This window comes from Mastigoproctus giganteus, chromosome 9 (assembly GCF_048544385.1).
Source record: "Mastigoproctus giganteus isolate SK-2022 chromosome 9, ASM4854438v1, whole genome shotgun sequence".
Lineage (NCBI taxonomy): Eukaryota > Metazoa > Arthropoda > Arachnida > Uropygi > Thelyphonidae > Mastigoproctus > Mastigoproctus giganteus.
The window spans coordinates 55121016-55139650 of NC_143583.1; the positions used below are offsets into that span (position 1 = coordinate 55121016).

At 36.4% G+C, this 18635-nt stretch overlaps 1 protein-coding gene across 1 annotated transcript in view; it reads left to right on the forward strand.

The window, feature by feature from the left end:
* The window catches only part of LOC150080253 (amine oxidase [flavin-containing] B-like), a 157300-nt gene that overhangs the window by 58397 nt on the left and 80268 nt on the right, over positions 1–18635 (forward strand). The window contains exons 2-5 of the mRNA XM_090381581.1: positions 2346–2440; positions 4972–5112; positions 14912–15019; positions 18324–18415. Of these exons, the coding sequence (XP_090237707.1) occupies positions 2346–2440; positions 4972–5112; positions 14912–15019; positions 18324–18415 (436 nt within the window). The remainder of the gene's footprint in view (positions 1–2345; positions 2441–4971; positions 5113–14911; positions 15020–18323; positions 18416–18635) is intronic.

An 18635-nucleotide genomic window follows, 5' to 3' on the forward strand; every position in this document is an offset into this window, starting at 1 on the left:
CCACCTGGCTACGGAGGCGCCTATTTCACAGGAGAGTGAGCAGATTTCCTTCATGTTCGTCACTCAAGGAACTTGATACGTTCCTTCATTAAGAATGGTCCAATATTTCTCTTCTCTTAAGACAGTTCAAAGTTTTTTGAATATATTCCACGTGAAACACAAGCTGTTTTAAAAGCGAAAGGTGATCCAACATTATATTAGGGCATATCTGTTTTCATTATTTTGTCCACCCCTCTACTTTTTTAATTGGAAACGCATGTAGAAGTGCATTAATCTTTTTAATATACTAGAAACTTAATATTACGATAATGCTGTTGTACTCTCTATGTTATAAACTTCTCTGACCCAGGGTCGCCGTTCTGAAGAATAAGCTGAAATTTATTTATAAGAATAACCTCTTGTACAGTTATTATAATTTAAATATTACAATTTAAATCGTAAAATAGACTTTTAGTATATGCAAGTATAGTACAGGAAGTGTTTTTGTTAAGGGATAATAAGATCAGTCCAGGTGTAGCCAGTGCAAAAATGCTTAATGGACAAAGTTCTCTGGTATGCAGTCCCTTTCTAGACAGATGAATTAAATGTATTATTTGTTATTTTTTAATTTTAGGGTTACCCGAACTGAGGTTCATACATCCATGTTTGTAAGTTACATGTTTTCTCTCTTCGATTTGTTTGTTTCCCGGATAATAACAATAAAATAAAATAGAAAAAAATAAATAAACCCACCTTCGCTCGATACCGAATAAGTTGGTCACGGTATGAAAAATCTGTAAACTTTCCCAGCATCAGTGAGGGGTGTAATATCTAGGCTTTATTCGCACAGTGTGATGGGACGGTAATTATAATAACCGTGTTACCCGTGAGTGTATGTGACATAACGTACCAGGTCATCGTGGCTGGGAAAATATTTTATAAAGTGAGATTCTTGGAAAACTTTTAGTATAAATTGGGGGGGGGGGGCTGACCCTGCACATATGTTCTGCAACTAGCTTCACAAATTCTAGCGTCTGTTCTGCTGGTATGTTTAATGTTGAAGCCTAAACTTCGACACACCATGTTATCATTACAAGTGCGATGGGTCGGGCTTGATGCACATATGTCGCGTCGCACCCGCATAGGGAAAATCTGGATGGCCTAAATACAGTATACACAAAAAATTACGAAATTTTATTTTCTTGAGGAGGGGATGAGATTGAGGATCTTGTACTAGTACTTATGTGCTAGTATTTATACATATAGTATCTGGGGGCCAACTTATTGGCTCTGATGGCAGTGCTGCACCCAGAAATTTTATTTGGAGTGGGAGGGTGCTCATACGTACCACACTGTAGTTTTCACAAGCACGTGACAGTACAATTATATACTATAAAACATGTTCTTGGGGAGGGGATTTAATCCCTCCCTCAACTCATCCCTACGAATGTGCCTTTGTTTCGGAGGTCCGTTTTTTTTGTTATAACTATGTTATAACCATTTAAGAAATGTTCTGGGGCCTCCTTCTCTGTTGAAGCCAGCATCGAATCCAGTGTCCCCCCCCTCCATTTGCACGCCCCGAATGGAACAGTTTTATCTTTTTTCTCCACCACTTCAAACTGAAAGGTTGTTGTTGTTGTAGGGTTTTAGGCGCATCAGCAACTTAAGCCATATTGCGCCGCATATAATGTCTATAAATTATGTGTGGTTGAGAATCGACCACAGAACACACGCAACGCTCTCGACCCGAGACTGACTGATTCAGCTACGTTGTGAAAAATACCCATAAAAGTTCCTGGCGTCATTAACGGGATTCGAACTCGGTTTTTTTTTTTATATCTGGTATGGGGAGGACGATGCTAGTACCAACTGAGTGCCCACGAGAGCACTTAAAAGGTGGATTGATACCTGTGTTCTGTACGATGCAATTTGCAGAGAGTGTGTTCATTTAAATTCGTGCCAGTCGCTTCTCGGATAAATTTCTGTGACGATCTGTTTGAATGACCTATAAACAAAACAGCAGTTGCTAAATCGTTCGTTATCGTCAGATAAGCAGAGAGAAACAGTAGCATTTCCTAAGACAGTGCGTTACTGTTCTCGCCCTGCCCTTGACGTACGGAAATAAACTCGGTCAATAGAAACCACTAATACGAGTTGGCTGCACTCCAAAAAATACATTAACCTTCAAAGTACAGATCGGAATGAAACACTAGGTCAAGGATAAGCAATGGTATAGTTTGAACTTAATCAGATTATGACCACCCTGGTAATCATTAACGATAGTTACAAAACAACTATATAGTGATAACGTGTGTGTTAAGAGTCCAAAAAATATGCCCACATATCTCTTTTTATTTCATTAATAGGTCTAAGTGCTGCAAAATGGCTAAAGGAATCGGGAGTGTCAGTACTTGTTCTGGAAGCAAGAGACAGAGTGGGAGGTCGAACACTAACGAAACGTGTATGTTAATTTTTATTAGCTGTCATGCACAATAAAAAAATGAAATTGTAACAATCTCATTATGTTTTCATTATAATTATAACGTCATGTATAAGTAATATATGTCAATAAGGTGACCATATCTTCTGGAGTCCAATGCAGATTTGTTTTTTTTTTTATTTTATTTTTTTAGGAGCATTAGCAACTAAGGCCATATTGTTCCGGGGATATGCGGTGGTTATTCCCTGACCTTTCCGCATCCTCCGTATTTGGTGGCCACGGGCTCAAACCCCGGTCTAATCAAGAAGCGTGTGCTAAGCACTGCTGCTCCTGCCACCTGGCTACGGAGGTGCCTCCAATGCAGAGTGCAACAAACATCTCGTTTGTTACACTCTGCATTGTGGAGAATCCCATTACAAGTAATATGTACGTTTATATTAAGAAAGTATATATTTTTAATAGCCAATGCAATTATTTTAGTAAAAACAAGTGGAAAAGGTGACAGGGCAAAAAAAAAAAAAAAAAAAAAAGCAAGATTGTCCAAATGAAACAATGTTTGGTCACCATATATTAATGACATATCTTATCCTGAAAAAAGTTAGACTTTACTCTTATTTAAGATTACCTATATGTAAAGTGACCAGATCCTTAGTATTCCAATGTTGGATATTGATTTTACAACCCACCTCCTAAAAACAATAGTTATACAGATATAAAATATTTTTTTTATTTATAAAAAATATTCACATACAAAATATACATTAAATACATACTTCTTTGAACTAAACTTATAAAATAAAATATCACACTTCTTAAAAAACAATTATAGCCTATATATATTTTTTTTCACAGAAATACCTATAGGCATTTCTGTGAAATAATAATAAAAATACATACTTCTTTTAACAATAAAAACAGGAGCTCACATCTCATGAGTATTGGCATGGCACACCCAGGATCCTGAGCTGGATATCATCATTCTTTTCTTTCTTGGTGATTCCCTTCTCTCTCTCTCTCTCTCTCTCTCTCTCTCTCTCTCTCTCTCTCTCTCTCTCTCTCTCTCTCTCTCTCTCTCTCTCTCTCTCTCTCTCAAGGTAATTCAGAAATTTTTTTTTTTTTTTGGCTGGTGCAGCAAAAGCCTCAGGTTCTTTGCACTGTATGGCTAATAATAATAATAGAAATTAAATATATATATAATTTTTTTTCCCACAGAGTGAATTTTTCTTAATAATTCTTCATTATTTGCTATTTCTTCATAAAATATTTCACAAGAATTAGCAAAATTGTGCTTAATTTGTAGTATTGCCTTCAGCATTTCTATGGTCATTTGTGTTTTTTCTGACATCCACAACTTATTTAATACCGAAAATACTCTTTCCATTGCATCATTGGCTCTTGGCAAACATAATGCAAATACAATTACTCTTTTCAAATCCCTGCATGGTGTGTCCCTTGTGTCAAAATGTTTAAATATTTCAACCCACCTCATATCTGTTGGCATTCTTTCATCATTCCATTCTTTTATTTTTGAATCATCAGCATATTTTTTGAAATATGATATCTCGTCAAAAAGCCCACTTTCTTCTTCATCCGCATCAATTAACTTCATTTCATCGTACGTTGAAATGTATTCAGAACTTTTTTCCAAACATTGCCAATTATCACAATTAAGATTGAACCATCTAAAAAAATCAATATTTTTAAACTGCATTAATTGGAATTCTAAATATTGGATACAGTTCCGATAAAAACTGTTCACATTGGAAATGATAACTGTTCACATTATGGCAAACTGTTCACATTATGGCAAACATAATGCAAATACAATTACTCTTTTCAAATCCCTGCATGGTGTGTCCCTTGTGTCAAAATGTTTAAATATTTCAACCCACCTCATATCTGTTGGCATTCTTTCATCATTCCATTCTTTTATTTTTGAATCATCAGCATATTTTTTGAAATATGATATCTCGTCAAAAAGCCCACTTTCTTCTTCATCCTCATCAATTAACTTCATTTCATCGTACGTTGAAATATTCAGAACTTTTTTCCAAACATTGCCAATTATCACAATTATTAAGATTGAACCATCTAAAACAATCAATATTTTTAAACTGCATTAAGTGGAATTCTAAATATTGGATACAGTTCCGATAAAAACTGTTCACATTGGAAATGAAGTAATTTTTTTTGGAGCAACCATTTTCTTCAAAATTTGTTAACTGATTGCATACAATGAGTGGTAAATACTGCATATCCATTCTTTCTTTTAATTTGAATTTTAATTCATTTATATGAGACAAAAGATGTTGCAAGGATGCAAAATAAAATAAAAAAATGCAAAATAGTGATTGATGATATAAGTATGGAAGCTATACGTCCAATCCAGGACATTTTCAGGGACAGTTTGCAGTGCAGGGCAAAAACTGTCCCGCATAATCCGGGACGTCTGGTCACTTTACATATATGTAAAGTGAGCATCTTAATGCATGTGGTTGTTCATTTGTCTTTATGTTTATGGATTAAAATGATTTTTTCTTTCTTTTTTTTAGGACCCACTGGTAAACTATGTGGATTTGGGTGGATCTTATATTGGCCCTACTCAGAATAGGATATTGAGGTTGTCTAAAGAACTTGGCATTGAACATTACAAAGTGAACGAAATAGAGGATATATGGTATTATAATAAACATGTATGTAAATGCTATATTTGGGCACTGTGAATTTCCACAGTCTAGGCACATTCCTTAGGTACACTTTAATAATACAAAAATTCTAAATATTAACAATCATTTAAGTTATTGCTAAGTCATATCCAACTTAAACGTACTCAGTCTTCTTTGTGAGTTAGATCCATCAAGTATGTAAGATGGATAATTAATGTTGAATTTGTTTTGTAAACACCAACAAAAAAAAATAAATAATATATATATATATATATATATATATATATATACTTAATCACTAATTTTAAGTTTTGTTCTCTCTAATGAATAAACTTTCTGTTGTAATATGGTTGCAGTTATTGGGCATTAATGCTATTGTAGAAATTATAAATTAAACATTATACACAAATTAATAGTTTTAGGACATGATTCTATTTAATTTTTGGGTTTGCATTTGTGGTATAATTATATTTGGGTGGGAGGCATTTCAATGCATTATAGCCTAACTGTGATGTCTAGCAATTTAGTGTGCTAGGAGATGTCGGTTTGCCTATAGATCTATATTGAAAAAATTAAAATGAAATAAAGTTAAAAGGAATATAAACGGTTTGAGGAAATGGGAAAATTATTAAAGAATAAAAAGTTAGTGGAGGAGGAGGGATTTCTGTAGACCAATAACAGATTTACTAAATACATTATCCTATTTAGTTTTAGGTATCCTAATTATAATATAACTGAAAATTACATTAATTTAATTTTTAGATTGGCATTAACAGCAAACTGGGATTGTGACCCAAAGCCCAATGGGTATGCATCAGTGTAAAGTACATAGGTATTTACCTGCAATGATTATGGATGGTGGTCAGTCTATAAGAAAGACTGCGAATCAGGCCAGGTGCCGATTTTATAGGTGGCTGTGCTATCTGGTCTATTTTGCATGTCTGGCAATAATTATAATTAATTAATCTATTTATTTAACTCTGCATGTTCCCATTTTGTGGGTATTAAATATATATATATTTAATATTATATATATATACGAAGTGTGGCAATAAAGTTCAAGACTGGTGCAATTGCCATCATGTTCAATGAGTTTTAAAATAAATGGAAGTGGTGCATTGTAGTTAACTTTCTCCAAGATGGTCATACAGAGATTGCCAAGTAGGACAGGATGCAAGTAACAACCAGTTTCATTAGTAGCATTAATGTTCCATGTCACAATTTTGCAATGCAGCAACGAATCAATATCAAATTATGATTTAAACTGAAAATATCTCGCTTCTTCAGGGATGGGATACACTTAAATAAAAACGGTGCAAGAATATTTGCTAATGCTATCGACGCAATGTTAGATGGGTCGGAAAACTGCTAGCTTGGGGCGATTGACAGACTAATAGATTAACAGAAGCTGCAGGCAGTGGTGGAAGTGATTCTTGCACTGCTTCTATTGTAATGAGCAGCAGCCTGGAAAGCAAGTTGCTGGGGATTTCAGGAACTGCTGGGAGTCATGAAACAAGTAAATACATGGGCTGTGTTAGAGTAACTAAGAGTAAGAATGGGTGCATGTAGACCAAAGCTAAGAGTATAATAAATAAATTTGATCAATTTGAAGTGCTGGTCAAGACATCAAAGGCAGATATTGTTGGGATATCAGAGATGTGGTGTCACACAGATATAAGGAATGCAGAATTGGAATTTGAGGAGTACAATGTGTACAGAAAGGACAGACAGGATATGAAGGGAGGGGGGTTATGCTGTTAGTTAAGAAACACATAAAATCTAAAGAAGTACATCCAGTTGACATAGATGGACAGTGCAATGTTGAGTCAGTTTGCTGTGACATAAGCACTGGGGAAAGCAAAGTTGAGAGTAGGAGTGTGTTATAGGACTAATGACTCTGATGAGTACAACGAACAACTCTATAGAGAAACAGAGTGTCTTATAATGGGGGTTTTTAACTTCCCAGATATTGACTGGACCTTGTGAGTTGGTCACTCGCCCACTAGCAAGGGTTTTGTGGATTTATTGGATGATTGTTTCTACAGCAACATATTAGAGAGGCAACAAGAGGGAGTAACACTCTTAATGTGATTATCAGCAGTGATTATTCATTCGTTAAGAATTTATGGATAAAGGAACCACTAGGTGACAGTGATCACAGGTACTGATGTGGGATTTACTTAAAGATGTAACTACCATCAGGGGTAAAGGGAAGGGTTTTTGCTTTCATAAAGGTGACTACAGTGGTCTCAAAAAATTTTTAAGTTCTATACAGTGGGACCAACTGATGTTACCAACAGCAAATTCTAAATGGGAAGCATTCAAGGAAGTAATCTTGGAAGCAACTAGGCTTTTAGTTTCAACTAAGAAATACTGTTCTAGGTTTATTATTATTATTATTATTATTATTGCTCTTATATATATTATTTCTCCCTGATTGGGGATTCCACCTCGTGACAGGTATTGCTACCAAGTACACAGAGTGATTGTTGTTATGTCTGGTGTTACTGTTGGTCGATGAACTCTCTGACTACCCCACAGGTGTTCAGGATTGTGACTTTCTGGAATTCCTTGTAGGGATTCGCTGGGAGACCTATTTCTGCTACACTGTTATGTAGGGTCTTTGGCACCACACCTGTGGTTGACATGATGATTGGGATGGTCGTTACTTGCTGCATACCACATATTTTTTGATCTCCTGTCTTAGGTTCGTGTATTTCGTAACCTGCAGAAAACCCCATGGGTTTTCTGCAGGTTGCCAATGTTGGGTACCGCTATGTCAATCAGATAGGTAGCCTTTTCCATCTTGTCCACAAGGGTTATTTGGTTTTTTTTTTTTTTTTTTTTTTTTTTTTAGGAGCATTAGCAACTAAGGCCATATTGCTCCGGGATATGCGGGGGTCATTCCCAGACCTTTTCCGCATCCTCCGTATTTGGTGGTGACGGGTTCGAACCCCGGTTTAATCAAGAAGCGTGTGCTACGCACTGCTGCTCCTTCCCACCTGGCTACGGAGGCGCCTAACCACAAGGGTTATATCCGGTCTGTTGTGCGGGATTGTCCTATCTGTTATTATGGCGTGGTTTTATTACAGCTTGTGGATTGGGGTCTCTAGTACTGCCTGGGGTTTGTACTTGTAGTACTGTACACTTTCTTTGATCAACTGGTATTTCCTTGATAGCTTCTGATGTATTATCCTGGCTACATGGTCGTGTCTATGAGTGTACTCTGTCTGGGTGATCACCTTGCATCCCACAGTGATGTGTTGGATCGTTTCGGAGGCCAGGTGCCATCGTTGACATGTGTCATCGACCACTCCAGGCTCCTTGGCGATTTTTTTCTCTAGTTTCTGTTGTTGATTACCTGGTCTTGGATGGCGAGCATGAATCCTTCAGTCTCAGAGAAGAGTGTCCCGCTCTTGAGACAAATTGCCATTCACTGAGAAAAAGAAGAAATGCCACTCAACCATGACAACGCAAAGACAAAACTAATCACCAACCAGCATTTCTCCTCTTTAAATGAAAGAAGATTAAAACCGAAAAACTTGATGATAGACTGCAAACACAACCTCAACAACCTGAACTGCAAAGACAGGACTTGTCCCAGGAATGACCTACAATCCTAGAAGTTGACATCTTTTTAGAAGAAGTAGAACTCAAATAGAAGACCTACCATGGACTTGACCTCATTGCAGCTCTGCTGCCAGCGCAACAGGCTATACCTGTGCTCTCTTGCACGGTACTTTCTTTCCACTTCCCTGGGGAGGGAAGGAGATGGTTTCACTGTCTCTTCCCCTCCTCGCCCTCCTTTTCCTCCTAGTGGGACATGGGCCTGCCCCACTGACCACAGGGGTCACCTCCTCTATCGACCCCTTACTTCCTATTTCCTCCCCCCAAGCCTTCAGTCTCTTCCCTACTCTGTTCACTTTCACAACGTAACCCCACATAGTCTAAATTTAAATCTCTGACCTGGGGTCACCTTCCCTATTGGCTCCATATTTCTGGCTTTCCCCCACCTGTCTTCAGTCTCCCCCCTACTCTGCCTAAACACTAGCGGATGTCAAAATTTAAAAAAAAAAAAATTGTCAAAATTCCAAATGCATACAAAAACCCCTTTCAGTCTACCTTTCAGCAACTACTTCCCAATACTATTAAATTATTTTATTTATTTATTTTTATATTTTATTTTATTTATTTATTTTTATTTTATTTTATTTTATTTAAAAAAATTTTTTTTTTTTAGGTCCTTGCCACTGAAATCTCAGGAAATTAGGTGGCAGGACCTGCCAGAGTGAAAACGTAAAATTACTGGGTACCTGGTCTGCCTCCCCGAGGCATAGTGTGACAACGTTGGGCCCCAGCAGGGGTCTAGCGGCTAAATGGCCAGAAGAACAACGAAACACAACACTACACTTACAAAATCCATACACTTTTAAATCTCTGGCCTTCCCAGTGAACTGGTACACCTACAATGAAAGCAACGCGGAGATGGGGGAAACCCCTGGTGCCGTTAGACACGAACACACTATACACTATCTTGAGCCATGCATTGGAAGCAATTTTATCATGTGATCTGTGATCTTGATGGAGATCATTGTAGTGTCTGCCATGGAGTGGCTTCTCTGCCCATCTTTCTAGCTTTGTTTGTACCTCCTGGTTGGGGGGTTAATTAATTAGTTAGTTATTTGGTTTTTAGGAGCATTAGCAACTAATGCCATATTGCTCTGGGGATATGCGGTGGTCATTCCCTGACCTTTCCATATCCTCTGTATTTGGTGGTTACGGGCTCGAACCACAGTCTAATCAAGAAGCGTGTGCTACGCACTGCTGCTCCTGCCCACCTGGCTATGGAGGCGCCTGTTGGGGGGACTCCTTGCTTAGGTTGAATGGATATACTGCTTGTCTATCTTCCTTATAGCCTGGTGGAGTGCTGCTGTGTGTTTCTGGAAATAATCCTTTAGGTTAACTATTATTGTCTTCTGTTGCTCAGTGAGATCTATCAGGCCCTTTCTCCTTCTTCCCGGGCAATTGTCAGTCTCTCCACGACAGATTTCAGGCGGTGTTGGCAGCTCTTGGTTATCTTTGCCCTTGTCTTTCTCGTGGTATCCTCCAGCTCGGTGTTAGTCCAATCTATGACCCCAAAGGAGTATGTTAGCACTTGGACTGCATAGGTGTTTATGACTTTAACTGTGTTCCCTCTGTTCAGCTTTGTTTTCAGTGGGCTTCTGAGTTTCTGATGGTATTTTTCAGTCAGGCAGGCCTTGATTTCCTTGTGCTGTAATTGCTGAGCTTGCATCATTCCCAAGTATTTGTAGGCCTCTCCCTCTGCTATGGCTTCGATCTCTTTACCAATCTGCAGCTGGTATTATTCTTCTTCTTCTTATTATTATTATTAGCTATACAGTACAAGGAATCCTGAGGCTTATGCTGCACCAGCCAAAAAAAATTTGAGTCAGATGAACAGATGTCAGATTAACTAATGAGACTTGTGGCAGAGAAAGAAAATGCATGGGATGCATATAAATTATCAGGTGACACAGAAGCCTATGGCAGATATAAGCCAGTCTATAATCAAGTCATAAAGGAGGTTAAGCAAGCGAAGGCAGATTATGAGAAATATTTGGCAAAGGATGGAAAGAAAAACAGCAAACACTTCTTTACTTATATAAACTCTAAAAGGAAGAGGGTGAATCAGATTGGTCCTGTTGATATCAGTGGGTTAACTATAGATGATCATTCTCAGATAGCTGCCAAACTAAATGAGTATTTTGTATCCACATTCACACAACAGGAGTTACTCAAGGAGTTGAAGGCCAGTCGTTTATCAAACTCTAATAGGGAGTTAAATGATTTTGTAATAACTGAGAACAAAGTGGAGAAGAAATTGTTGAAGTTAAACATAAAAAAGACACCTGAGGTGGATGGGATTTATCCAGTTATATTAAAGGAGGTGGAAAAGGAAGTAAGCAAACCCTTAGCCCTAATTAAGAGAGCATCCTTAGACTCAGGGGAAGTCTCCATGGACTAGAGATGTGCAAATGTATCTTCAATTCACAAATCGGGATAAAAGAATGACACAGAGAATTATAGACCTGTTAGTTTGACTTCTATTCCAGGGAAAATAATGGAGTCACTGGTTAAAGAAGCATTGCAGGATCATCTAGAAAAGGCTGCAGTAATAATTCAGACACAGCATGGGTTTGTTAAGGGGAAATCTTGTCTGCCACATCATAGTATCCAATTTGATTGATTGGATACTATGATGTGGTCACAAAGGAACTGGATGCAAAAAATAATTTTGATGTCATATACTTGGCTTATGTTTAGGAAAGCTTTTGATACTGTTGCACATGGAAGACTACTGTACAAATTGGAGCAGTATGGCATTAAGGGCAAGTTGCTACAATGGATAAAAGGATGGTTGAGTGGGAGAAGACAGTTAGTGGTAATCAATAGACACTGCTCTTTGTTGAATAATGTTATTAATTGTGTCCCCCAGGGTTCAGTGTTGGACCCATTGTTGTTTTGTATATTTATCAATGATATTGATGAAGGTATATCAAGCTTAATGTTAAAGTTTGCAGATGATATGAAGGTTGGCAGGACTGTTAATAACAATAATGACAGTATGCTGCTGCAACAGGATCTGGAAAAGTTGGGCAGATGGGCTGAGAAGTGGCAACTGAAGTTTAACATTTACAAATGCAAAATACTGCATATGGGTAGCAGTAATCCCAGAGAAATGTACCAACTAGATGGTGTTACCCCTAGGGTAGTATAGAATGAAAGAAACCTGGGGGTAACTGTGCAGTCAGAAATGAAGTTTTCTGAGTAGTCCAGACAGGCTGCCAGAGTAAGTCATGCAATCTGGTCAATGATATACAGGAATTTTGCTAGCAGGGATAAGGAGGCAATTATCCCCTTGTATAAGGCAATGGTCAGGCCACACCTTGAGTACTGTATACAGGTCTGGAGGCCTCATTTTAAGAAGGATGTAGAGCTGTTGGAATGAGTACAGAGAAGGGCAAAAAGATTAGTGAATGGAACGAAGGATTGCTCTTACGAAGAAAGGCTTAAGTTTTGCAGATTACAGTGTCTGGAGACTAAGCACCTGTGAGGTGATCTGATTGAGGTGTAAGGCCTTGAATGGATTGAGCAGGCCCAATACTGATGGGATTCTTCCTCTTGCTCAGATTACAAACCTGAGGGGGCATAAACTGAAATTGAGGAAACACAATTATTGAATAGATGTGCAGAAATTTGCCTTTAGCCAGCGGATTGTTGATTGCCTGGAACAAACTTCCATCTCTCTTTGTGGAAGTTGATAGCTTAAATAAATTCAAGGAAGAAATGGACAAACTTTTGGAGAAAATAGATGGGTGAAATGGGAAGGGGTTTTTTTTGGCTGATGCTGTATAAGCTTGCTTTCTTGCATCTACTAATGCTAATCTATAGCAAAAAGTGTGAAATGTTAAAAAACTATTTATAGTGATGAAACAATAAGTCATTCCAGTGCATTTGAAAATTACACGCAGTTCAAAGACAGACATGAGGATGACCCAAGAAGTGAAAACCCATCAACCTTTCGAAATGAGGGGCAGATCAGTTGGATGTGAATAAGGATTTTTTCAAATTCTACATGACGATTTAGTGAAAATGAAGCTGTTTGAAAAATTTGTGCCACACAGACTCATGATGAACAGAATCAACAAAGAATATCATCATGGAAAGACTTCATCCAGACTTGTCAAGACAATCGTAATTTCCTTGACTGTATTGTCACTGGAAGTGCACTGGGTGTTTCAGTACAACCCAGAGACAAAGTATTAGAGTATGCAGGGACTTCAAAATCATCGCCAAGGCTCAAAAAATTTCATTTAGATAAGTCCAGGATCAAGATGAATCTGGTCATGTTTTTCAACAAACAGGGTGTTGACAGATGTGTGTAAGGGTGTGTAAGACAGAAGTGCAAAAATTTTCTTTGAGCCAGAGAGTGATTGAGTGGTGGAAACTTCTATCTAGTGTTTAGAGAGAACAGATGGATGTTTTTTTTTTTTTTACCTAATGCTATGTAAGCTTGCTTCCTTGCATCAATTGCCAATACTACTAGTAATACTAAATATAAAATCACACCTAATAGTGTATATCATTAGGTGTATCTTATTTTATTTTTTTATATGTTTAAAAAAGTACCATAATTTCAGTTTACCCAGAGCCTCACAAGTGCAATGATTGCTACTTATTGGTAGAATATGTTTGGTATGATAAGAGTAAGTTGAGCCTTACCACACTAAATGTATCCTACCCATTGGGTAGGATACATTTAGTGTGGTAAGGCTCAACATTCAAATGTTACAATTGCCATTGAAAGATTTGGTGAAAAAGCAGAAGCTAGCTTAGCTTTAACTAACGTTGCAGTATACTATCTGAATACAAAAAGTAAAAGTAAAGGTGGATAGAAATGTGACCAATGAGACAAGCTTTCTATATGGCATTTTTAAATTTAATTTTAAATTTATTAATAGCTTGTTTACCACTGTTAGCATTAGCATTAGTTGAGGCATATGATGCAAGAAAGCAAGCTTATATAGAATCAGCCAAAAAAAAAAAAATCCTTCCCATTTCACCCATCTGGTCACTCCAAATGTTTGTGTAGTTCAGCCTTAAATTTATTTAAGCTATCAACTTCCAACTTCAACAGATGGAAGTCTGTTCCAGCAATCTGTCTGTTAAGCTCTGTGGTCAGGAGATTTTTATACATGTGCAGGGAAGCTCTATCGTCTGTATTTTTATTTCTAATAGCAGTAGTGTATTTGTTAGAAAACCAAAATTTAAATAAAGAACAGTTTAAAAGGAAATGAGGAATAAATGTTTTTATTCATAAGAGAATTTTACAAATTAAAGCAAATGTTAGGATTTGGAAATTATAACCATAATCCATTCAAATAAACAGGAACACAGATTATGCAGATCCCATTTGCTATTATTATATCAAAGAAAAGGCCGAGAATGTCTGTGAGAAATGGACTTCATACAGAAATACTAATATTACAGTATAACTTGTATTACCAAAGAGCACTGGCAGATCTAGAAAAAAGGCAGCACTATTTTGTGCCTTGTTTGTGTACAAACAAGACACAGAATAATGCACTGAACAAAACAAATACAACACTCAAACATAATGTGACTGGCAGACACAGGCGCACAGCTAAACTCTGAATTACTTTGAAGTAAACATTATGCACAGCCAAACTGCTTGATACCTTACGTTACAATGGTGATCATATCAGCATCAGTGTTGGCAACTGTAGTCAGTTTAAAATAGCTAGGACACAATCCTATGTTAACAATGAAAAAAAAAATTTTTTTTGTAGCTAAAGAGAATTTAAACGATTGCTGTATATTTTCCAAAAAATGACAGGGGGACACGTGCCCCTACTGTAAATCTGCCTATGCCAGGGAGGGCTAATCTAGTTGTCTAGATTAACTATCTCCTTTAAAGAACATGTGCAAATAAAATTGTAGCAGGTATTTCTATAAGGGAGAAAAGAATAGCTAGCCCTAGTCGTATATTTTATGTTGAACTCAAAAATTGAATTTTTAATTCTAAAACATTTCACATTTATTAAATTGAACAGTTCCCCTCCTTTGAAAATGAAAATTTAATACAATAATCATACTTTGTATATGTTTCTGTATGCTTAATTTAGCTGTTTCCCCACCAACCTATCCCCTCATTCTCTTTTTTATTCACATATAGTTTTGCTGTATGTATGTATGCACATTTAATATTGTCAGTTGAAAATTTTTGAAAAAAATTTATTTTTAGGGAAAACGTTTCCGTTTGCGTCCCAATGAATTGCCTCACTTTTGGAACATTTTTGTGAATATGGATATTAATAATCTTTTTAGGCTAATAGATAAAATGGGTGAAGAGGTAAGCAGTTTAATGGTTTATAATAATTTAATATTTAAAAAACGTGTGAATATTTTTCATTACTGTAATTTATTTTATATGCATTTTGTTTTATTTTTTATTCATTCCATCTTTTTGCCATAAGCATATAATATCCAAAAATTGCCTAGCTGAAGGCTTCTTAACTCAGATATTAGTAAGATAAAAAAATACTACTATCCTCTACTGCATTGGTTCTGAGCCTTTTTCCTTTTGCAGCACACTAAATTTCATCCAATTTTCATGAGGTGCACTAGCCATGTGATGACTAGATTAGACTTTATGGCCCCCCCCCCAGCCATGTGTTCCTCTTCATATGAATTTAATGTTGATTATTGGCTCTGCACCTGAGTCACAGTAAAAATTAAGTTTGTTTGGTTTTTTTTTTTTAGGAACATTGCAACTAAGGCCATATTGCTCTGGGATATGCGGTGGTCATTCCCTGACCTTTCCACATCCTCCGTATTTGGTGGTGATGGGCTCGAACCCCGGTCTAATCAAGAAGTGTGTGCTACGCACTGCTACTCCTTCCCACCTGGCAACGGAGGCACCCACAAATTAAGTTATCAATTGAGATGGGAGGCAGAGACAGTAGCACATTCAGCGCTATTGAAGATGAAAAGCATCCAGGTAATCTTAAACAATCCGATACGAAGTTCATATACAGGAATTTTTCCACTAAAGATAGAGTTAATTATCTCACTGTACAAATCAGTGGCAGAGCACATCTTGAATACTGTATTTCAAGAACGATATCAACTTTCTTGAAAGAGTACAAAGGAGGGCAACAAGACTAGTTGCAGATGCAAAAAGATATTTCCATAGTTCTAGGACTACAAAAGTTTGGAAACTAGGCATTTGTGTGGATAAGTAGAAGTAGTGGAAAAGTAGATAAGTTATTTTATTTTAGTTTAAACTTACATGGAGTGCAGTGTTGTTTAATCTCGTATTTAGAATTAGTCAATTCCCACATATGTCTTTCTCCCAAGAAATTAAAGTTTAATTTATTTTTAATTTTTCTTCCCTTTTTAGATGTGTTAGCACATATGCATCAGTGCTTGTTACTCTTCTCCACAGGGCCAGATTTAAACTTGTTGTGGCCCTAAGGTATAACATGTATGAGGCCCTTCTCTCTTACAGTTCACCTGTGACAATATTAAAAAAGGATTTTTTAAGATGGAGTGAGACCCCTTGTAATGTGAGGCCCTAAGCTGTAGCTGGTTTAGCTTATATGTAAATCCAGCCCTGCTTCCATGTCCATCCATCTTTGTGTAACAACTGGAATCCCAGGGGATGGATTTTCGTGAAATTTTATATTTGGTTCATATAGAAAGATTTTTCAAGCCATCCCAAATTTCATTAAAATTTTAACGAAATTTGGGATTTCATTAAAATTTCATTAGAATCAGTTTCTTTTTTCCATACAATTTGTATGGAAAAAAGCAATTTATAGATTAAATGTAGTTTTAATGTAGTATTATTAGCCTTAGACAGTCCATGCATGCTTCATTTGTATTGTTATGTAAGACTTGTGAACATGGTGTTGCTTGTGAAGAGATACATATATATAGAGATAAAGGAGACAAAAAATTTTTTTGAAGTATACGTGTGGAGAATAATAAATATTATACAGTTGTAATTAAACTGAATAGCAAGTTAGAGAATGTAAAACTAGAGTTTTATTAAGTGTTGTATAAATTATAATCTTAGTAATTAATTGATAAGAAGATAACTATATTTATGTTTTGCTTCAGTTAATCACAGAAAAAGAAAAAAATTTCAATTAATTTTAATTAACAAATAGAATGTGCCTGAAATATAATATGCTGCATACATTACCTAACTTTTAATGGAAGTAAGTTATCAGATGTTTAGATATTACTTAGTTAGGAAAAGTTCAATCAGTATTACATTTTCAACATATCATTTGTTGGACCCTGGAAAGCTTTCAAGATCAATCATATCACCCCAGGGGCTCACATCTGGTGAGTATGGGCTTGGCACACCCAGGGTCCTGAGCTGGATATCATCATTCTTCTCTTCCTTGGTGATTCCCTTCTGCTTTTCTCTCTCTCTCTCTCTCTGTCTGTCTGTCTGTCTCAGGGTAATTCAAATTTTTTTTGGCTGGTACAGCATAAGCCTCAGGCTTCCTTGCACCATATAGCTAATAATAATAATAATAGCTCCTCTTAAATCTCCCAACAACTTAAATCTCTTTGCATAACTCTAGAACTAAAAGTCGGACCGAGGCCAAATTTTCAACCTACGTTCTCTTGGTCATTAGGAAAATTTCAGGTCCAGTTACAAATTCATGGTCCTTTCTCCTTCTCATCCCCACAAAAATTAGCATAAATGAAAGTATGTTTTTGCATTAATCGACAAGAAAAATGCAGATTTCTACAAAATTTTCAACATGTATTCTGTTGGCCCCGAGATGGTTCTTAGTTCATTTCTGATTTCAGAGTATTCCCTCCCCAGTTTCCCTAGAGAAATATTACCATATATTTGAAACAGGAGCTCCAATCCATTTCAGAATTTCAGTGCTTACTTAGAGTATTTTAGGAAGCTTTGTAACATATTTTCATGTCAATAGGTTGACTTATTTTGTTAGAAATAAGTATTTGTGAAATATGGAGACCTCATCTGAAAGAAGACATTAAGCTTCTTGAAAGAGTCCAAAGATGGGCAACTCACATGATGAGATCAGCAAAAGGGTGACCATATGAGGAAAGACTGATAATGTGGGCTACAAAGCTTAGTAACTAAGCACCTCAGAAGTAACTTGATTGAGGTTTATAAGGCTCTGAGAGGGGTTAGTAAAATGAACGAAGGCAAAATTTTTTCACTGTTATATAGAATTCCAGAACTCGGGGGCATAAATTCAAATTACAGGGGAAGAGATTTAGACTATATTGTAGGAAGTTTTCTTTTAGTCAGCGAGTCATTGATTGCTGAAACAGATTGCCTTTGTGGATAGTTGAGGCTGACAGTTTGATAAATTCAAAGGTCAACTAGACAATTACCTATGTAAGGGGAAGCAAAAAATTTGTGTTTTTTTTTTATCTACTCGTTTTTTCCTCCCCTCAGCCAGTGCAACAAAAGCTTGTGACTTCATTGCACTATATGGCAATTACTATTACTAAATCTTGAATTATTATTATTTTCTGGCTTGAAATGTAATGCACTGCATACATTAACTAACTTGTTTTGATAGCAGATGCATAAGCTTTCTCTTTCTTTGCATCATTTGGAAATTTTAGTACTTACTTTTATTGAATAATTGCAGATTCCTGTTGATGCTCCTTGGGATGCACCTCATGCTAATGAGTGGGATACAACAACATTCAAAGAATTCATAAACAAGAACTGCTGGACAGAGTAAGTAAGAAGGAAATCTAAACTTAATAGTGCTTATTTATTATTTTTAAATTCTAATCACTTAAGTATAAAGATAAAGTTTTCAAAAGTTTTTTCCCTTCCTCTAGTATATCAATTACGTACACAGAATAAACAACAATATAAATTATTATGATTTTTTTTGGCTCCTTCCAAATAAAGAAGTAAGCTTTCTATCAAGAAAGGAAAGACACCTTTCTTC